The 22,426-nt window shown below is 39.2% G+C and overlaps 1 protein-coding gene across 1 annotated transcript in view; it reads left to right on the top strand.

Annotated features, from left to right (window-relative positions):
- NAMPT (nicotinamide phosphoribosyltransferase) overlaps positions 1-14,345 on the top strand; it is a 30,297-nt gene extending 15,952 nt beyond the window's left edge. The window contains exons 7-11 of the mRNA XM_084520880.1: positions 2,088-2,313; positions 3,545-3,664; positions 9,307-9,447; positions 9,583-9,717; positions 12,232-14,345. Of these exons, the coding sequence (XP_084377006.1) occupies positions 2,088-2,313; positions 3,545-3,664; positions 9,307-9,447; positions 9,583-9,717; positions 12,232-12,345 (736 nt within the window). The 3' untranslated portion in view covers positions 12,346-14,345. The remainder of the gene's footprint in view (positions 1-2,087; positions 2,314-3,544; positions 3,665-9,306; positions 9,448-9,582; positions 9,718-12,231) is intronic.
- The last annotated feature ends 8,081 nt before the right edge of the window (positions 14,346-22,426 follow it).

The raw sequence follows: 22,426 nt of genomic DNA on the forward strand, positions 1-22,426 counted from the left end.
TGTTGTTAAACTTACTCATCTTTGTATTCAGAGTTTTTTCACTTAAAAGGATGAGGTAGGCTTAAACTGTTTCATTTATACCACACAGTATTAGCCGTGACTGACCCAGCTATAATGGCTAAAGTTCGATACTGATGTCTTCTGCATGTTCTAGGGGCACAGCAATGGTATGGTTTTTTTTAAACTCAAAATGGTTTTTTTTAACTCAAAATGTTTTTTTAAAATGTTTTTAACTATAAACTTCTTAACACAGTCTAAGTAAAGTAGGAGTTGAACTCAATGATCATTGTGGCTCCCTTCCAATCAGGATATTCAGTGATTCTGTGATTCAACATGTAGATGATTTTTAGAATGGACTTGGGGGCTTACAGGCAAAAAAAAGTAGTTACTGAGGATTCATGTTATGAACTTTAAATTTGTTCTAAACATAAAATAGTAGCATGAAAAATTGTATAAGATGCACCTTTAGGCTTTCACAGATCATGTTCTCCCTCCAAAAGAAGCTGTTCTAAAGCTTCCTATCAGCGTAACTAATTCAGCCAATTGATCCTTAATCTCGCACTGAGTTGTTCACAAGCTTGAGAGTAAGGAACTGGTCTCAAACAGGTAATTGAGATGAAGGAAGAACTCTTGGTGTTGAGATAGGAATCGTGTACAAGGTCAGGAGTGAGGGCAAACCTTTGGATTTCACTTGTGTGTGTCTTTGCATACTGAAATGAGCACAATATAAAGGAAGGGCCAGTTGTGTTTTTCTCCTAGCAAGTACAAATGTAGTTCTTTTTAATAGGGTTATTTTCAGTCAGAATTGTAAGATAGATAACACAAGTTCAAGTGATTAGTTCTAACGTGATTATCTTTGAAGGTACATTACTTCATATAATTTTCTGGACCATTGCAATAGTGCTGTTCTAAAACTGCTGCTTGATCAGTAGATATAACAAAATTTGTCTGACTCATCTCTGATTAGCTTAATACTACAGTTAAATCAAAAAATGATTAATAAAGTGACTATAAAATCCTTTGTAATGAAAGGAAACATGTGGAAGGATCTTTTGTACAGCAAGTTGAAGTGGTAGTACGAGAGCAGGCAGATTAAGTGTGTTAGTTTGTATTGCCAAATAGAGACTGCAGTAACTCTTTTCAAGCTAGAACAACAGAAGAGTCTTGTGCAAGAGACCCAAATTGTTCCAAAATTGTTCTGCTGTTCCACAACTTCCAGGGTAAAGTGTTGTGTGTGTAGTGTTCACTTCTGGCACACCACCAGGGTGGTTCCTGTAACTGCCCCAACCTCCTGGAAGAGAATTTTTTGTCTCTTCATTACCATGATCCAGGGCTCGTGTACACAGAAGTTAGTGCTAGTATTTTATAGTACAAATTCAATGCACACTAGCTCTTACTGCACACCTACACTTGGTATGCGTGCATTTAGTGTTCACACACAAGTTATTGATGAAAGTTATGTCTGCTGCTCTACAACAGCCACATACAGGCAGCTGCTGCAGATCAGCTGGCATTGAGTAACCTAGTACCTCTCAGAGCAACTCTGTTTGATATGCTTGCCTGTACCCTTGTACCAAGGATAATGCTCTGAGATTCCTGTAGAAGAACCTTTGTATCAGTGAGCTTAATGGCTTTAAATTGTTATACAAAAAAGGCAAATAAATTGTTTCTGTTTAAGTTTTTTTCTAATTTATGCTGCTAGTTCTCAACTTCCCTTTTTATAGTCTGAGGTTGCCAGAGCAGATGGTCTGTTCTTGTATTTGTAGTTCCCTAATTGTCTGAATGTCAAATTTAAGAGAAACTCTAACAAAAGTTTTTTTTTTTTTTTTTTGTTTTTGTTTTTTAAAAAAAAAAGTAATGTGAAAGAAGCTTCATGCGTCCAGTGTTTGTTTGAGTTGCAAAGATGAATCCAGGTTGCTGTTAATGCATTTACTATCAGTGTAGCACAGAGCTGATAAAAATATAGTTTGTGCTCTCCTGTAATCACATTGCCTACCGTTATCTTGAATTATTTCATGTAGAAAGTACAGGATGTGTGATTTAATGCAAATGCTCCTCTAATATGTATTTTTCAATTGACTTCACAGTACCATAACGGCTTGGGGGAAGGATCACGAAAAAGATGCTTTTGAACACATAGTAACACAGTTTTCTTCAGTGCCTGTATCTGTGGTTAGCGACAGCTACGACATTTACAATGCTTGTGAAAAAATATGGGGTGATGACTTAAGGCATATAATTGAAGCCCGAAGTCCAGAGGCACCGCTTATTATTAGACCAGATTCTGGGAATCCTCTTGACACTGTTTTAAAGGTAATGTTTTCTTAAAGTCATTCGTATACGTGATTGGGAAGGACAATTTTTTGTTTTGTAATGACAGGCTAGTAAACATAGGAAAAAAATATTCTAACTTGGTATGTTTATTATGCTTTGGATGTTTTTTTATCTATGAAAAATCTAAATGTTTACCTTATTTAAATGTAGATATGGCAACTGTTTTGCAATCTGAATGGTTTTATTGTTTACTTCAAAATCATTCTTGCATACCGTTCCTTGAAGCCTTTACAAGAGTTACCAGTTTTGATGGACTAATGATGCTGGACTGATTCTATAAAGAAGTCTTTCATCACTTAGTAACAAATAAAAGGGAGAAAAAACTTGAGTATTGATAAATGCTAGGCAAATAAGACATTTTACCTCCAAGATTAGGTATCTTGGAGTCCTGTATTAACGTAATTTTGCTATTTTATGCTACAAATACATATTTAGTGCTCTTCTCCCTTTTGTAACACTTCCGTTTAAGTCAGTGACATATGACCTTTAAGTTGAAAACTATTTCTTGCCTTCTAGCTGTAGAGAGAGAATGATGATTGTTGCGGTTTTACAACAAAAGTTGTTGTTACCTTCTGAATTTGAGGAGCTCTCAATACTGTTTTAATAAGAAAGTAGGGGAGATTTTAGGTATGTTGGTAGTCTATCAGATCCATATAGCTTTTAACACTTTTTTTTTTTTTCTTCCTTTGGGGCAAATGACATAACAAATAGGAACTTTGAATAATCTTTCTCAGAGCTGATAAGAAAAATCCCATCTGGAGAGTTTAATTTTAATTATTGATGGCTAACAGAATCTTAGAAAACTGAAAGCCTCATTCACTATCTTAATGGAGGTCAAAGGAAGAGCAGAATATTCAGCTGACTCATGAATAGCAATAAATGACACAACTGAAGAGAGAAAGGAGGGCAGCATGGATCTGATAGCTTTTGGGTACAAGTGCATAAAGGCTACATATTCTGTGACTGATTTAATCTAACAGCTTTTGCTACAATGGCTGGCATGCTTTTTGTTTGTGTACCTACAGGGATATATTTAGAGCAGGATACATGGGCATACTTATGAATTTGTGCTTGGGTTTTTTTTTTTTGTTTGTTTGGTTGGTTTGTTATGGTTTGCTTTTAGCATGAATCAAATGTGGAAATCGGTTTCTTTACTGGAATGGCAGATTTTTATTTTTATTTTGAGCTATTTGCCTTCTCCTTCCTATAGGTCTTGGAGATCTTAGGGAAGAAGTTTCCCATTACAGAGAACTCTAAAGGCTACAAACTGCTGCCACCCTATCTCAGAGTTATTCAAGGGGATGGTGTGGATATCAACACGTTGCAAGAGGTAGGAGATCCTGTTCGTGTATAAGGGTGACACTGGTTATATTGCTGTTTAATCTGGAATCTGTTATGACTAGTCAGGTGTTGCAGCTTCTCTACTGACACCACCCTGCCCTTCATCCTAGACACTGGCAGTGATATCCTAACGCATAAAACACATTCATTAAAAGCCCACAGTGAGTTATTAAGATGCATAAAAAACTAAGAGGCATATCCTAATCTTACTGTCGTAACCATTCTACGCCCACTGGCTCTCCCTTTGTTTGCTTTTATCCTGCTTGTCAAGCCTAATTCAAATCAAAACCTGGCAGTGTTTGGTCCTTTCATTGATACCTAAAGCACACTGCATGACTGCTGTGCTGTAGCAATAGTAGTAATTAACTGGTTTAGCTCATCAGTTACGTATGCTCTGAAGAGTGCTTGCACTCAAATTTTGAAGGTGTGTTTTGTGAAGGTGACCGTTTAAAAATGAACATAATGGAGGTAAGGAGTCTACTGATTCAGCAACTAATGGAATAAAGGTTGGTGAAAGCCCCAGAAATTGTGAATTACAGGTCTGTGGTCTGAATCAAATTGGACTATGTTGCACCACTGATGTTTGAGTCTGGTAAATACACAAATTCTTAGTAATAATATAAAAAGGGCAATTTCAGTAAGATCAAAAAAAAAAAATAGTTCTTCAGTGGATGCTGTGTGCTAGAAACTAGTTACAGATTGACCACTGTTGGCTAGATAGAGATACTAATATAATGCAGTTATAAAGGTATAGGCTGCAGCTGCAGATGATGAGGGGGAGGAGGACTTGATTTTATCAGGCTTGTCCTGGGTCCTTCATCATTAACCGTACTGGAGTTCCAAACCAGAAATAAGTTGGATAAACTTAAGATGAATTTCACTGGATTTTATTGAACCTTGTCCTAGCTTCCGAGGCTGGCACACCTTTAGACTCTTCTTAACAAAGTTGACTTTTGCTGCTTCTCAAGTTAGGTAAGAGAGGATAGCAAGCTTATTTTCTCACTGGCGTGAAACTATCTGCATATTTAACGTGGGCACATCATGTTAAGCTCAACCACAGAATTCCAAAGATGTTTGTCACTCAGATCCTTAGAGAGCAGTTAATACTGACATTGTTTCCTGATGTGCCAGCTGTACGCACCTTAGTTTTGTTCCTATAGCCTTTGAAGCAAATTTGTTTTCTTCCTGTGGCTTCTTGAGAATAATTTGTGCTAATAAGCTTAATGAAACACAAGCATGAGAGGTTAATAACTAGAAAGGAAGTCTTATGGTTAGATACTAAGGGAAGAGACTTATTAATAACTTCTCAATGACTGTTAAACAGGATTTAAGCATGACTTGATGCCTGTGTTAGGCAAAATATGTACTTGTAGAGATTTTCCTGAGTCTGTGACAGGAAAAAAATGGGAACATTAATCCTTTTCTGTAAGGAACTCAAAAACTTCACTCTGTAGGTTACACCTGGCAAAATTTGTAGAGGCAAGCTCATGTAGTATTGATTGTACTCAAACGGCGGGCCACAAAGATACTGAAGGGAGCAGAGCACCTCTCCTATGAGGAGAAGCTGAGAGAGCTGGGATTGTTCAGCCTGCAGAAGAGGAAGGATAAATACCTTAAGGGAGAGGACAAAGAGGATGAAGCCAGACTGTTTGTTTTTGATGGTGGCCAGTGCCAGGACAAGAAGCAGTGGGCACAAACTGAAACAAAAGAGGTGCTGCCAGAACATCAGGCAGTACTTTTGTGCTGTTTGTGTGACTGAGCACTGGCACAGGCTGCCCAGGGAGGTTGTGGAGTCTCCTCCTTGGAAATCTTCCAAAGCTGCCTGGACATGATGTAGTCCTGGGCAAGCAGGGGGTTGGTCCAGGTGGCCTCCAGAGGTCCCTTCCAACCTCAGCCATTCTGTGGAAATGACAAAACTATTGTTCAAGTATTTATGTTAGAGGATAAAATGCACTCCTCTCCAAGCTCTAAACAGAGCAGGAAATTAATTCTGTTAGCTAATGGGAGAGGATAAGAGGCAGAAGGAGAAGTTCTTTGTTCAGATGATCTGCCTGTTTGTGTATCTTTCTCAAACTGTGGCTGATTATGAGGAAAAGTCTTATCTGGAATATATAGAAGAGGGTTGAGGATTCGGCTCCTCAAGGCTTACGGAGTTGACAGAACTCATTGCTGCTTAGTGGCTGCCTTCTCATCCTTTCCTGATTCTGTAGTCTTGCTCTGCACCTCATGTCAGCTCTGGTCATTAAACTGCTGAACATTAAACAAATTTAGCCCACAAATGTAGCAGCAAATGAACTTGGCCAAACCCAATTTTCTTTTGTTTTAATGAACAACATTGACTCATGAAAGGGGCCAGTAACCACCAGTACAACAAAAGAGTAAAACCAAACTGTTGTCTTGAGTTGGGGGAAGCAGAAAAGGAGGAAAGAGACACTTCTCATTTGGCAGCAACAAGTATTTTTGGAGCAAAAAGGCCACGAGCTTGCAGCCTAATTTTGGTCATGTTTAAGATGTTGTGGATTTCTTTCCTTTTATGTCAGCAAAACCCAAGTTTCTTCATTCTTTTCATAAAGGAGTTTACATGAACAAATCTGAATGCATTGTCGTGGCTATATGTTTAAAACCTATGCAAGTGATTGTTCTAATTACTCCGTATCAGCCTTAGATTGACCTGTTGGTATGGATCAGGTGAAAGGTAATTGGTACAATAGGAAAACATAGAATGAGCAATGACAGAGTCTCATTTAAATATCAGACCTAGCTGAAAGAAAAATACAGAAAACAGAGTGTAAACTGGATTTTAAAATTCTTTGTTTTAATAGGGATTGCTGGTAGAACAGGTAAGGAACCTTTTCTGACTTTCTTCTAGCATTTTCACTTTTAAAAATCATTCCAATCTGCTAACTCCACAATATACTACACTTTCAAAGGATTTTCTTTGAACATTCAATTTCCAGATGTCTTTAAATGGTTATAAAGAAAAACAAATCCTCTAACCTGGAGTCACAATTGATGTATTAGTCATGCTCATAGTGGTTAGGGCAAGCTAGTCAAAACCCTGTCACTGAAGCTGCTCTCTGTATAAATTTGGGAGTGTGAGACAATGAGTTGTTCTGCATTGTTTTTCTTCTGGAGGATTTAGTTGTTTGGGATCTCCTGCTTTTCTTCTTCCCCATTACTGCTGCTGTTTGCCATCTCTTCTCCATATCTGAGGAAGCTGTAATCTGGGGCGCTGCCGTGGGTCACTGGTAGAAGTCAGGACTGTCTTCCAACTTAGTTTAGATTTCCCTTCCCTTCTGCCCCTCGCTGGCCAAAGATCAGTCTGACTAAGGAAATTCCTTGATAGAGAATAGAAAGACGGAAGCAAGTTCTTCACCCGGGGTAAGTAAGAAGTTGTACCTGTAGTATGAGATGAACAAACTCTCTAAATTAGAGCAGGATTTCCAGCTGAAAGAGGGATCCCATTTCTTATCTAGGCAAAGGGGCTGAGCGGCCACGTCCCAGCTGTGTTATACTTGTACCCGTAGAATATGTAATCCTCCAAGTATTGAAGAATGTGAAGTCTAAGCATGGGCACAGGGTATTGTTTATACCACATAGTTTTCCTAAATCTTGCAGACATATTCAAGTGAATTCGGTGTCAGACCTGTCTATAAAACTGGATAAGTTGTGGGGCAGAATATATTGGCTCAGGCTTGGCCAACAGTTTACCTGACTTCAGGCTTGGTCAGTGTCTGGACAGAACTTGCTCAGAATCCAGGTGGAGCTTACCAACACCTCCCTTTTCAAAAGACAGTGTAGATAAGCAGAGCCATGTGCAGGAGTCAAGGCTAGCTTCTTTCTGTCTTATTGGGTCTCATAGTTGAAAGGGTATTCAAAATCCCTTTTTTTACCCTTCCTTTATCACATTCAGTAACTTCTGAGGTGCTTAAGGGAGAATCTCGTTTGCACCGTGTTGATACTAAATCCCTTATCCTCCATGGATACCCGTTTTAAAACTGCTTCCAGAGCTTAATCACCTGAAAACATACCTTCCTTTTGTAGAAGGTCACTGTCTGAAAGGGTGGAATGGCTACTATAAAAATCCACAGGATTTTCACGTAATGAGGCAGTCTTTGTTCAGGACATAGTCCTGAAACCCAAGGGTTTCCCTAAGCAAAAGTCACAGAGGTGGAGCCAGAGATTGCTTTTGCTTGGTTTCTTCGATGAGGCTGAGTAAGTAGTTACTCAGGGATGAGGAAGACTCACTGATGGTATCTCTACTGGGAAAATCTGCTAAAAATCTAGTGGGAAATTGTTCGAGGTGTACCCTCAAATTATGGCTCTGCAGGCCACCTGTACCCTCAAATTACAGCACTGCAGGCCACCTTTCGTGTTGGCTGATTTCTGTCAGGCATTCAGACTTTGAGAGTATCCTTGAGACAGGCAGTCTACATGTGACTAAATGGATAAATAAAAAGAAAACTACTATATATTTTTGTTTACATTAACTACCCATTTACCATTGTCTGAAATTGGAGAGGTCTTTTTTTTTTTTTTTTTCCCCCTCCATATAAAAGTTTGATTTTGCCTTAGCTGTCCTTTGAAGAAATGACTTCACATCAGTAACTCCTCGAACAGTCGTGTTAAGTGCTACCGTAGCGTTTTCCTTTGCAGGAGGACAAAAAAGATTACCCCATTTCACATGACACTGATTTCTGAAACTCTGCACTGTTCCATGTGGATTGTGTGCTTCCATTCTGCTCCTCACCTTCCTTTTTCTGGATGGATGGGATTTTGCTATTTCACCTCCTCTAAAGTTTTCTCACCCACTTTTGTTATTGAAATATTTAGGAGATGGGAGTTCAAACACTCTTATTGGGGTCAAAGCCACCTTTTCAGTCTGCAATAGGGATAACAGGTCAGGGAAACAAATCTTGCTTGCTTATGAGCATGACTAAGCTAGCACCCATGACTCCAAGCTAGAGGATGCTATGTTTGTGTGGATAGTGTGGTGAGGAGGATGGGAATGCTGTAGTAAGTTTTAAATTGACTGTTGATACCTGTGCAGTTCATGTTAATCTGTATCTGCTTGAGAAGATGCCAAGGCAAACATTTTAAGCAACTTTATGTATTTCCGTTTCCCATCCTCTAAATTGCCAATCTTAATTCTAGACGTGATATTTTTTCAGAACTGCTCTGCTGAAGTCATTGGTCGTAGCGGGTAATATCTTTCTGGAGTTGATGAGCAAGATGATTGCTTTGTTTGAGGACACAAGCTATGCTTTGAGGACTGCCCATATTTCTGAAAAATCAGAAGGCTCTGAAATAACTCCCACGAAGTCTTTTGTTTTCTCTAATTGTCTGGGCATTGTATTGCTGTGCTACCCTAGTTTGGAAAGGATATGTGCCAGCATTGTAATAGTTTTTCAGCAAAAACTTTCTATAATTATCCTGTGCTGTAATTGCAATGAAAAACGCAAACATTATGCCAAGTATTGGCAGCCTTGTTACATATATCTCCTGGAAACTGAATGTTAGTTGGTTTAATTGTCTGTAAAAGCATCTTGTTTAAGTAGTAGTATATTTTATGGAAAAAAAAATGGCATGGTCTAAAAGCATGTTCCATCATAGTTTTCTTTTTATTATTAGATTGTGGAAGGAATGAAGAAGAATAAATGGAGTATTGAGAATATCGCCTTTGGATCTGGCGGAGCGTTGTTGCAGAAACTAACCAGAGATCTCTTAAACTGTTCCTTCAAATGTAGCTACGTGGTGACCAACGGTCTTGGGGTATGTCTCTTACTACATCTGCCATTATGCTGTCAGTAGAGGCCTCTTGAAAACTGTTTCATGTTTCCTGTTACATTACCACCGTCTGCATAAGGTACACAAGTCTGACAAAGCCTGATGTTCCTTTCATTTTAGGTAAATGTCTTCAAGGATCCAGTAGCCGATCCAAACAAACGGTCAAAGAAAGGCCGACTGTCTTTGCATAGGACACCTGCTGGAGATTATGTGACACTTGAAGAAGGCAAGGGAGATCTTGAAGAGTATGGACAGGTATGAATTGTCAAGATTTATTACATCATTCCTCATGCAAAAATTGACTGACAGAAAACAGGTTGTAACTTAATTTCACACCTTGTTTCCAATTGTCTTTTTGTTCATCTCCTGTCTCACTACTTCAGAAGTGTCCCCAGTGCCAAATTCAGTAACAGTAGAGTGCTAGGATGTTAGTAGAATGTTCTGGCTTGAAAACTAGTTCACTCTATTTTGTTTGTGTTTGGAAACAAGAGACTGATGCTTCTTTTTCACAAAACTAGTGTCTCACAATGTAGCAGGACATAAAAACTATTAGAGTGCCCAAAGGAGAGCAACAAAAATGGTTAAAGATCTAGAGGGCAAGATGTACAAGGAGCAGCTGAGGTCCCTGGGTTTGCTCAGCCCAGAGCAGAGCAGGCTGAGGGGAGGCCTCATGGCGGCCTGCAGCTCCCTCACGAGGGGAGCGGAGGGGCAGGCGCTGAGCTCTGCTCTCTGGGGACAGCGACAGGACCCGAGGGAACGGCATGGAGCTGGGACAGGGGAGGGTCAGGCTGGGGGTTAGGGAAAGGGTCTGCACCCAGGGGGTGGTCGGGCACTGGGACAGGCTCCCCAGGGCAGTGGGCATGGCATCGAGCCTGACAGAGTTCAAGACGTGTTTGGATAATGCTCTCAGACACGACGCTTGGTCTGATTTTTGGGTGGTCCTGTGTGAAGCTGGGAGTTGGACCCTTGTGAGTCCCTTTCTACTTGGAATATTCTATGAGAAAATGTTAACAAAGTACTTTTGTATGAGTCATATATTTGAATAGTAGCTTGAGGAGGAGGGAGGTGGACAGGCTTAACTAAACCTGTTTCTACTTTTGCATTGAGATTTGTAAATAGTTCCTTCAGGTGTTAATGCTCTACCTGGAGTAGTTTCAAGATGCAAATTAGTCTACAAAGTCTGTTCCCTTGTTAAGTCTTTACAGTCACAAAATTAAGTGCTATTTCAGTAAAATAAGTGCAATCTTTAGGCCAATCTCAGCTTTTCAGATGGAGATCTGAAGTATTCAGTGAACTGGCAACAGAATGCTTAACTGTATGTTGAGTCTCTTCCTGAATTAAGAGTATTGAAAGTAAACACATTATCAAATTGCACTTCAGTCATTAAAAGCTGGAAAATTGAGTTTTCTGGTACGTACAAGGACATTTCTGTGCTACAAGGCAGAGGGATGTTTCCAGGCATGCTGTTTAAGCATAAAAGTGAGATCTCTGAGAAATTTAAACATAGAAGACAAACAGTTATGTACTCTGTAGATAACGTGCTCTTGATATAAAGACCTAAGAACAAAAAAAAAAAGATTCCAACTGGGAGTGTAATAATAGGACGAGGCATAACTACTTTAAACAGAAAGAGGGTAGATTTAGATTAGATATAAGGAAGAAATCCTATACTATGAGGGTGGTAAGACGCTAAAACAAGTTGCCCAGAGAAGCTGTGGATGCCCCAACCCTGTAAGCGTCCAAGGCCAGGCTGGATGGGGCTTTGGGCAACCTGGTCTGGTGGGAGGTGTCCCTGCCCCTGGCAGGGGGTTGGAACTGGGTGATCCTTAAGGTCCCATCCAACCCAAACCATTCTGTGTACTTTCAGAGTTCTGTATACACATATGCATGTATCTGTTTGTGATGCACATTCATATATATCTATTTATAAATATATATGTGGGGGGGTATATGTACACACAAATGGGAGTTGATGGTAAGAAGGTCTTCCAAACAACTCAGTCACATCATTTGGGATCTGAATTAGCTTGATGTGTGGTCCCTTCATTTTTGACAGGGGAAAGAATTTATAAAGTAGTTTTCTGTAATGGGATGTTAGACGAGGTTGTATATGTCGTACAGGTTCTTTGGAACTCTGGGAAATGGTGGGGAGGTGTGTTCCTTTGTGGGCCCCGATTCCCTATTGCCATGGGTTAATAGTCAATATGTCACCAGGCAAAGCAGCTATCCAACATTGCTTTTGTGCTAACTTTTCTGTGCAAAGCTATGTTTATCGCCCTTTCACTGTGCTAGTTGTGAGCACTTCTTGATGCATTTTTATGTATTTTCCTAAGAGTCCACTTTGCATAAAAAAGAGTTGTGGTGTTTTGTTTTTTTTTTTTTCCATAATTGGCGTAGAGAAAATTAAGATTTAATCTAAACTTCTGTAATTGAATTGTACTTAAAATTTAGTTGGTTGTCTCCTTTCCGACTAGCTGGTCTAGTGGGATATATTTAGCGTATGGATTTTTTTTGTCTTTGGCTTCATGTGGACAACTTACTTCAGGGACTTCTCAGCACAAAACTTCTGTCTGTGCACAGGATGGACTAAATCGTTTCTTCTGTCTCACTTTTAGGGAAAGGTAACAGACAGAGCTGAAAAGATATAGTATGTTGACAGTCAAAAGCTCTCGTTTCATCAATCTTGCTTTTAAGTTTATATGTAGCTTGTGTAATCTGTGTTTGTTCATTGGCAAACGAATCTTGCTAAAACAGTGGTGTTTCTTGCAGGACCTCCTTCATACAGTATTTAAGAACGGAAAGGTAACGAAGTCATATTCATTTGATGAAGTAAGACAAAATGCCAGGCTGAAGAACAGTGAACTAGAAATGGCGTCTCACTAAGTTTCATTCCTTGTCCGTGTATGTGTGTGTAACAAGTATGTACTGCATAGCTACTGGGTTTACTGTACAGATTTGTGTGTTTGTGTTTTATGACATTGTAGCCAAATTATTTGTTGGTTTATGGACATACTGCCCTATCTTTTGCCAGTCTTTAGAAAAGATGAAATCAGGAAATGGTACTTACAATGTAAAACATATTTAATGCTAAAGTGTGCTTTTTAGGGCCCTTTGCCAGTAGTGACTCAATCTGGTATTGATCTTTTCACAAATGAGACAGAGCTGAGAAACTTTTTTATATATAACAGAATATCACAAAATGGATTTACATAAAATTATCATGATTGCTTTATGTTTATATTTAACTTGTATTTTTGTACAAACAAGATTGTGTAAAATATATTTAAAGTTTCAATAATTAAGTCTTTCCAACTTTTCATGATTTTTATGAGCACAGACTTTCAAGAAAATATTTGGTGGGGGGGAGAATCCATTGCCTTTTGTCCATTAATCAGCAAATAAAACATGGCCTTAAAGTTTGTTGTGACATTGTACCATTTGACGACTAAATCAGGACTTGTATCTCCTTAAGATCCCATAGAATTGCTGACCTCACCGTTTCTTGTAGTTGTCTGTATTTAGTTAATCTACATTAAAGAAAATTACTGTTCTTACTAGAAGGTTTAGGTACTACAGACCTTGCTGGCATGGTAAGGTGTATAAACGGAATGCCAAATTTGAAAGGATTCTCTACTGCAACTTAACTTGCCAAGTCTATCCCACTTGGCACATGCACCTCAATATTTTAAGAGTAAAGTTTTTAAGAGATCTCCTCTTCCACTATAGAATATATGTGTAAAATACTGAAATATGGAAGCGGTGTATTTTAAAGTAATTACACTTCTGGGTTTATTTTTCATATACTGTAAGTGACATGACTTTAAAGCAAAATACTGGACTCGGTAGTGCACTTTTTTACTTTTTTGTATTTTTTTCATTGATTTGCCTTTTGTCAGACTGGATGTTAAATTGTAAAAAAAAAAAAAAAAAAAGTTTAACTATTTTTGTTAACAACTTTAATAAAACTTTATGCTAGCCAAACTCCTACATGAATGGCAGACCTGTTTCCCCTTCTCCCCTGTCTCGTTGGGGCAAGGAGGGGCTTTTATTTTGCAGAGGGTAACTGTAAAAACAAGGTTTCAGAGAGAATTTTGAACTGTCTGCACTTGATTGTACTTGCTCTCTGCATATGCTTGATTTGAATATCTGCTAGAAGATAAAACTGTTGAGGATTTTATTTGAGAAGCTATGTAGTAACCTCTGAAATGTTTGGTAGTATTGTAGGGTGGCTCTCGCTAGAAAAGGAATACCTCCCTTATTTAAAGAAAAAAAAAAGCAAAAACAAATGCTTTCTGTATTTTGTTTATGATCAACTGTCAGACAACGACTTAATATACTGATGTAATTAATGCTTCTAATTAGAAAACGATGTTACAGGAAAATGTTAGGGGTCCTCTAAAATCACTTAAGCCTACAAAAATTATACAAAATATGCTTTTAAAGGAAGATTGAAAAGCCATACTTCATTGTTTTTATTCTGTCACCAAGGACCACATCAAAGCATTCACAATATTTCCAGGGTTTGTGGTTAAGACATTTATGCCCAGTTTCAGTAGTTCTTGTTAATAAAAACTTGTTTTCCACTCTTAGTGTATGTAATTATACATTTAAGTGATGTCTTGTTTCAAAAATAGTGCTTTAGTAAAACTTTAAATGCTGACCTTTCACACTGAGGAACTGCCTTCCCTTTGCTATTAATGATATTGTTTGTATTTGGCCAAGAAAGAATTTAAATCTGGACTTAGGATCAATAGCAGGTAAATAGTACAGAGCCTATTTTACTCCTCCAGATATGTACTAGGGAATTTTATGATGTACGGTTTAAAAAATAAGAGTAAATGCTGCTTTCATTCTGTACCAATAAAAATTTTGATAACTATTAACTACCCATAACTGATATTTTTGTACTTGAACAGTGAGGATATGCCGTGGGAGCACTGTTTTCTTGTGTAACAAAGAAATGCATCAGTAGTTGTTCAGTGTTCTCTAAAACTTAGTGTGTTAGCTGGAGACTTAAAGCAGATTCTCTACCTGTGCATGTCACTCAGAAGGTTGTCACGTCACTCATTTTAATAAATGCTAATATCTTTTTAAAGGGGGAGGAGGGAGGCAGAACACCTGGTGCTATTCACACCTGAATACATGTCTTTGTGTTTGGCAGTTTGACGTTCTGGGCATCAAGGAGTTGATAAAACTTACTACAGTGCTTGAACCATACAGTATCCTGATTCTTCCACATAAAAGCAAACAGCATGTTTAAGTTTGCTTTAAATTACTAGATTTGTAGTCATTGATATATTTTAATTATCCCCATTTCATAATATAACACAGTATTTGTATTTAAAAATAGGAATTGGGAGTTTTGTGTTAATACACTTATTTGTAACCATATTTAGCATAAGAAACGGATTTTATAAAACTATTTTTTCTTAAGCTGCATGATTATGAAAAGATGCTTTTTTCATACTTTGAAAGACCTGAGGAGAGAACAGAAGAGTATTTAACTGTTCGGTTTGCCAAAGTAAAAACAACATTTAAACATTTTTTTTGTGTAGGTTTTTACATTCCTTCTTAAACTGTTTAGTGAAGAATAAGTATTCCTCACTTAAATCCTCTGTTAAAGTAATTTTAATGTATTTGACATCAAATACCAGTATGTAATACACATGGAAATAAAGTTTAGTTCTGGCAGTGAAAATAAGAGCCATTTGACTGTGTCTTAAAGTTGTGATGTTGGGCATCAGATTCCATTCATGCGCTCTTTGTTGCCAAACACAGATTGGAGTACAGCTTGCTGTCATAGTCTGCTGTAAGAGAACTGCCCTGTTGGCTCGCTTGCAGTTTGTGGTCAGCTTAGTTCTAAAGAAGAAAAGGAAAACTGGATTATTTTTTTTCCCTCTTCTGTTTTTCTCTTGCAAAGTGTGAGCACATCTGTACTTCAATATCTGGTGTGCTTTTGCTTAAAAATGGAGCACTTGAATTTGCTATGAGGTCATATCCTCCATTTACATTTCACAAAATCCTTTCTCAAAGATTCATTATTTTTATTTAGATTTTTTACCTCTAAAGTGGTTAAAAATGCTTTAGTAGCTATCAAAAATATCAGCTTTTTAATAGAGAGAATGTCTCCAGTCCCTTTGGACAGGATTTTCCTAACTGGAAGGAATAACACATTTGGCTCCTACGTAACTTTAAATTGTACCTTAAGCACAGTCTCTAACGTGTAAAGATTATTTATCTTTCTTTGTTGCCAGTCCCTTTAGGTTGTGCTGAACTATAAAAAAGGACACCTGTAGCCTACAATAATGGCCTTTAACACTTGAAATCAAAGTCTCTGTTATCTTTACAGAGAGCATACACAGCATAAGTGGTAGGTAAGCAGGGCTCTTCTTCCTTCTTTCCATGCTGCTGCAAACATCCAGGTGTAATGCTCCAGCTCTTCTTACCCTAGGTAGCCTTGGTGCAAGTTAAAAGTGACTGCCAGTGGTAAGTGTGCTTTGATGGGCTCCCAGATCATCGTGCAAAGGAGTCTACAGAGGAACTTCAAGCCTCAAACTGTGCAGGAGAAGGCAAGGGATTTGCAAATGTCTCTCTTTTTGCCCCCCCCCCCACCCCCCCCCCGATTTCTGCTGTAATGATTAAAATAGTATCTGTGCTGAGTTGCTCAAGGCTGGAACTATGAGTTTGTGTTTGAGCAATGGTAATTACCTCTCCATGCAGTAATGTGTGTTTCTGCTTGTCCGTGAGAGTCCCATGGGGATCCTGTAGGTACACACCTCTGTGAAATTTGTAAGCAGCTTAGTGAAAGGCAATCCCCTTGTTTTTAACCTGACAAATAGAGGCATGTTGTGTGGGGAGCTGCATGCCTTCTAAATAACTTGGCCATCAGAAATAAGGAAATTCTGAAATTGAAGCTACTCCATAAAGTCAGGCTTGCTGAAATCACAATTGTAAACCCTAGACAATTTTTTCATTGCTTTACTGATAGCACAGCCAACGTTGCTAATCATTTAAAAACACCCATTTCGTTTATCTAAGATATTTGTTTTTTATGGTAAAGGATGAGAAGTACTTAATACAGCTTTACCAAAAAGTATTTTCCTGTAGAGTTCTTGTATTGATAGGTAACCTGTTTTCTGCTGTAAGGTAATACAGAGTGATTCAAAAGACTTGGGAGTGAAGTCAGTAGGATTCGTCTCAAGTAATGTATTTTGATCAATATTGTTTCCTTACAGCTCTTTATCTCTGCTTTTTGAATAGAATTTTTAGACTTTTCAATTTCTGATGAGGTTTCCTGGAACCAGCACTGTAGTTCTCTATCCTGCTCCTGGCTGGAGCAGGGAGGTCTCCTAAGGAGAGGGAAGGAGGAGTCCCTCATGATTCTAGCAGTGTTTTTACTTCCCTCTTCTACAGCTCCTCTGAGAAGAAGGACAAGTTTATAGCTAGTTTATAGCTAGTTTACTATTAGGTCAAAAATCAGAACATTTGGATTTTACAGCTCCTTTTTCTCCAGCAGTTTAGGTTGTATCTAAATCAGTTAACATTGCTTCTAGATATAATTAAACAAGGATACTTTATTACTATATGCAACACTACGTTGTTGTTGTTTTATTGATTTACACTGTGAGACTTGGAAATCCAATTCTTGAGGGTTGTTCCCTATGCCTGTGTCAAGTACATATATTGGATAGAGCCAGGGAATTATAAATTATTGAAAATGGCTTCAGCATTTACTGAAACTAAGGTATTTAAGAAATTCAAGTGGATGGATAAAGAATGCATGGAAGGATCTGAGGGGTGTGAATTTTCACTTCTTTGTCACTAGATTGTGTTATTAATGTAGCTATTTAAAGCTTTCACATCACCTCTTTTTATGAAAGAGGATGAGGAAGCATTTTATAATGACTGAGTATTCATACCACCAAAAGAGTAATAAAAAAGTCAGGTGAATTGCATGGACTAAAAACCTTATACCTGCTAAAGAAAATTGATTATCAGTCTTGATCTTCATTCTTTTTCTTACTAAAGGGAAGAGAAGAAAGCTCCTTTGTCACATTGATTGGGATGCAGTTTCCTCAGCTGACTAAAGAAAGCAAGCTAGCATGCTCTGCCCTTTGAGGGAGTTTTTCATGTTCCAAGAGATGTTACCCTACTTTTAAGCCTAAGGAATTGTGGCTTGTTTTTTGGTGTGTCAGAAAGATGACCTATCCAGCAATTTAAGAGGATAATCTGCAGGTTAAATGGCTTTGGGTATGGGTGTGTCTGTAAGTCACAGAAGGGTCAGAGCATGACAGCTAATCTCCCTCGGGTGAGGGTGCCTCCCCTTGATTTCTGTCTCAGCTGAGGAGGTTCGAGTCTATCCTGTAATCTGTTGCAAGAAGCATTGAGGCTGTTCAGCCAAAACAGAGGGTGGCCGTGTCCATGTGATAACAAAGCAGTGGTGTGCTAATGTGCCCCAGTCTAACCTTAATCCATTTTTCAAGGCTTATAGCTACTTGTTAAGCCAAATGCCAATGACAAACTTCATTAAAGCTACCATTCTTCCCACACCCTGTGGTTTTTGCAGCCTCACCTCCAGCACTCTTGCCTGAAGACCATTATTTGCTTTTATTGCAGCTATAAATCTGCACAAGGTAAAGGGAAGATTTCACCTCTGTACAAGGTTTTGCAATCTTTACACCTTCAGACAAAAGCAAATAGATTAGTACAGTAAAACCAAAAAAGAAAGCTGTCCTGGTGCAGCCTTTCGTGTCCTGACTTGTGACCATGAAAACGTTAATACACATGAGCCTGGCAAAACCAAAAGCATTTGTTCTCTTAAAAATTATACATGCTGTGATGCCATATACTGAAACACACAGTTAGTCTTTCTAATTGCTAAAACATAGCTGAATACTCAAACATTTTAGCTTGGTTTCTGCAGCTGCTTCTTGACTCACCGGTCTCAGCCAGATTCCAGAGGCTGTGCACACACAGTTAATCCCATCAGACAAGGAGGCAACGCTGCACACAGAGCAGCAAGACGAAGTGCTCAAATATACAGAGTGCAATGCTGTGTCTCCTAACCACTGTGAAATTCCAAACACTCTGAAATACACATCCTGCTGCAGTCCTGATCACCTGAGGGGGGAAAAATGCATTTTTGCTGGGTTTCGTTAGACTAATTCAGCTCCAGCTCTGCTTCTACCTGTGGATGCTATTCCAGTGGCTATTTTGTCATACAAAAGTGTGTGCATGTTCCATCCCTGATTGTTTTTTTTTACAGCCTGTATGAAACTGGGAAAGACACGTAAAGAGTTCTATCAGTTTCTTCCATGCTACAACAACAGTCCTGCTCAAAGGCACTGTGAGACGAGAACCCATGTGGTTATTGAATATGTGGTGTGCTGTAAACCAGCATGAGAAGAGCATGAAAGTGACTTTGCAGGTTGTGATATGATCATAAGTAGGAACTCCTTCCCAAGTCAACCAATTAGACACAAACACTGTCACTCCAGTGATTGTTGTATTGTAGGAAACACGAGAGAGGTGTGTTGGCTAAGGCTGCCTCTAGTTCTTTTTCAGCTGACTTTCTTTATCCACCACCCCCAGCCTGTAGATCATAGATTTCCCAAGCCACAGGAAACACATTGTATTTACCAACTTATCAATAGTCTTTTCTTTCTTAAATTTGTCCAGTCTCTCCTTAAACACCATGTGAACTTTCAGCATCTGAAACAACCTATTGTAATAGCACAGCTTAACTACACACGGTGTTAAGAGCTAGTACTTTTGTTTGTTCTCATCCTGCCAACAGCTACTTTCTCGCTCTAAGTCTTCCCTTCAGAAAAGGAAAGAACATATTTCACCTTTTCTAAGCCATTCATGTGTATATAGATCTGTATGGTCGTCCTACTCCTGGCTGAACTGTCCCAACCTATGTACTTATTTCTTGTACAGAAGCTCTTCCATGCTCTGGATCTTCATTTTCATCTCTCTAAACCTTTTCTAATTCAAGTTCATCCTTTTCTGTAATGGGACAATATCAATGGAAAGATGTGATGGATGCAAGAGAACCAGGGCTTATACGATGGCATAAAGCTCTGTGTTACACCCTCTGTTCTTTCCTAACACTTGAACTGCTTAGTTTGCTTGGTTTTATTGCTACTGAGCTTTGTACTGGCATTTTTATTAATCTATTGTTTATAACTCTGGGATTTTGTGTTTAAGTGGTAGTAGATTATTCATAATGCATCATTTCATGTGTGAGGTAGAATTATGTGCTATGTACATCAGTTTATGCTTATGTACACTGGATTTCATCTCCAATCTTAATTTGCTGTCATGGTGTTTTATAAGATCCTTTAGCAATTCTTTGCAATCAATACATGTCTTTACTACCTTGAATAACAGCATCTCCAGCAAACTGTCCCCTTGTTACTCATCCTTCTCTAGACTGTTTCATAATATGTTGAGCAGCATGAGTTCCTGCACAGATCACTAAGAAACTCCACTCCTTTCTGTGAAAGCTGAGTATTTTTCCTACCGTTTCCTATCTTTTGATCAATGTTTTATATATGTAAGTACCTCCCCTCATATCACAAAATTTCTTAGCTTCCTTGGAGATGTCTGATAAGCAAACCTCATTCTATGCCTTTCTGGAATAAAAGTAGGTTATATTAAAAGGATCTCCCTTACCCACACACCTGTTGTTTCCTTCAAGGAACTCTGGTCTGTGAAACGTGACTTCCTCTTGAGATGTCATCTGGGGACATTTCTTTCCCAGCTGTTTAAGCTCATTCCTACCACCACAATTTTGGAGTTGAGTTTGTCCAACTTCAACCTCAGTCACTTGGTCTTTCTATGCATTTCTCAGCAAGATCAAGAATCCTTTGAAGATTTAGAAAATCAAACTCCAGAAAATTCATGGCATTTGTGAAACTGATCCTTGCTCTTCTGCTGTCTTTGCCATACTGGAAGGAAATTCTCAGTGGCAAATGGTGCAATTCTGCAGTTTTATTCATCTGATAATAGTCACCTAGTTCAGCAGAGTCCCTTGGGACAAGATAATTGTTCTTTTATACATGCTGGCTGTACAGGGATCACATACATCTAAGTATATATACATATATATATATATATATTACAGACACAAATCTCTATATATGAATAGACAGATGAATGCATATGCATGTATATTCTATATATAGAAGGAAAAGTCCATAAAGACTAAAGACATTCTAACAGTGTTCTTTCATGGGCTGTGATCTTTCATGTGCTATGATTTTTCACAAAGGCATACAGGGGTCCTTGCCCTGTTTCTTCCTGGTAGCTTCATTTTGTAGATGGAAGGGTTGTGTAATCAGCCTTTTCAGCTGCCAACTGACTGGTAGCTTATGCTGAAGTGTTCATCTATGATTACTCCTAAATCTGTCTATGAATTATTGCTTGCCAAGACAGTCTGCATGTCTGTCTCTGGTGTTGTATAAGTTGGTATTTAGCTACCTGCCAGTGGGTGTCACGGGACTGTGACCAGGCAAGGCAGGTTTGCATAACAGTAACCCATCTTTCTCCCTCTTCACTACCTTCCAATTTGCCTTTTCCACAGACTTTTCCAGCAGAAGTTTTATGCCATTGTCTAGTTCACTGATAAACAAACTGAACTGTAGAAAAATGACCCCAACCCTTTGGCATTCCTGCTAAAAGTGGTTACACTTGGTGGCTCCTACTGACCAATATGAGTCATTGATCAGAGATAAGTGAAAGAACCAGTTTTTAATCTATATAGTTAATTCCTTAGTAACTCCATATTGCACAAGTTTTTAAAACCAAATACAATGGTGTACTAATGCCCTGGAGGAATGAACATGTCACCACAATGTTTTTTGTAATCCAACAGATCTGCAATCCCATCATTAAAAGGGCAACAGCATTCAGACCCATGCTCTAGTAATTGCCTTTGCCACTACTGGCCACTAAAGTGCTCTGAACTGGAAGGGTATAGATATCTCCTTCTCCATTAAGGACCTCCTTCTCCATTTAGCTTTGAGCAGGAAGTGCTGCTGGCCAAATCCTCCTTTCTGCTGCAATTCCTAATTACGAAAGGAAATACCTTTAGGGAAGGAATGTGCTAAGAATATTTGGCTGGAGAAAACACTGCTCTCAGGGGAGAGGCAGGAGCCGTGTGTTGGCTTGGTAAAGTCACACAAGAAGAGGAGACCATCACCCTGGGGGCTGGCCTGCCTGGCACACCTCTCACCTGACAGCTCTTCCCTCCCTGGGCACAGGTCTGTGTGAGATCAACCTTTCTGAGCCACAGGACCAGAGCCCAGCTAGGCTGAAATGGGGCTCCTGGGCCATGGGCAGGGTGGACAGGTCCCACCTGAGGCTGCACAGGGCAGCCAGAGGCTCTTGGCACCAGAGCAGAATCAGCAGGCCATCATGCAGCTTGCAGCTCTATTTCTGTGAAATTAAACCCACGTACTTGGAGGATACGGAAGGTGGAAGACAGCTGTGGTGGGCCTCAATCCAGTTGATGCTACGTCCCCAACACGCTGCTTCAGCAACATTTACAGGCTCCTGAAATGAGCATAAATGTGGAGTTCAGCAATGTTTATGTGCCAAAAGTCAGCACAAAACAGTGAGCAATGCTGATGAGGTAGAAGAAGATAGTCGAGGAACAAAACTTGTAAAGGGAGGGCAGGTTCTGGAGATACACAAGGTTCAGCACGAGCCAGTGATACCCGCTGCCCGGCGGGGAAGGGCAGCCAGCCCCCAGCCCCTGTTACACCAGCGGCAAATAGTCAAACACATAAGCCAGCCCAGGTGATTTTCTGTCAGCAGAAAGAAGATAATGCACAGAATGAGTCTGGGGCTTGCTTGCCTTTCAAGGAAAGCCAGGAATGCCATCATTTAAGCACAGGAGTTTTGTTGAAAGGGGAGGCAGAGCTCTGAGGGGCTCTGAAGCTGTGGGCATGGATGGGAT

This window comes from Aythya ferina (genome assembly GCF_964211825.1).
Source record: "Aythya ferina genome assembly, chromosome: 1".
In the NCBI taxonomy this organism is placed as follows: Eukaryota; Metazoa; Chordata; class Aves; order Anseriformes; family Anatidae; genus Aythya; species Aythya ferina.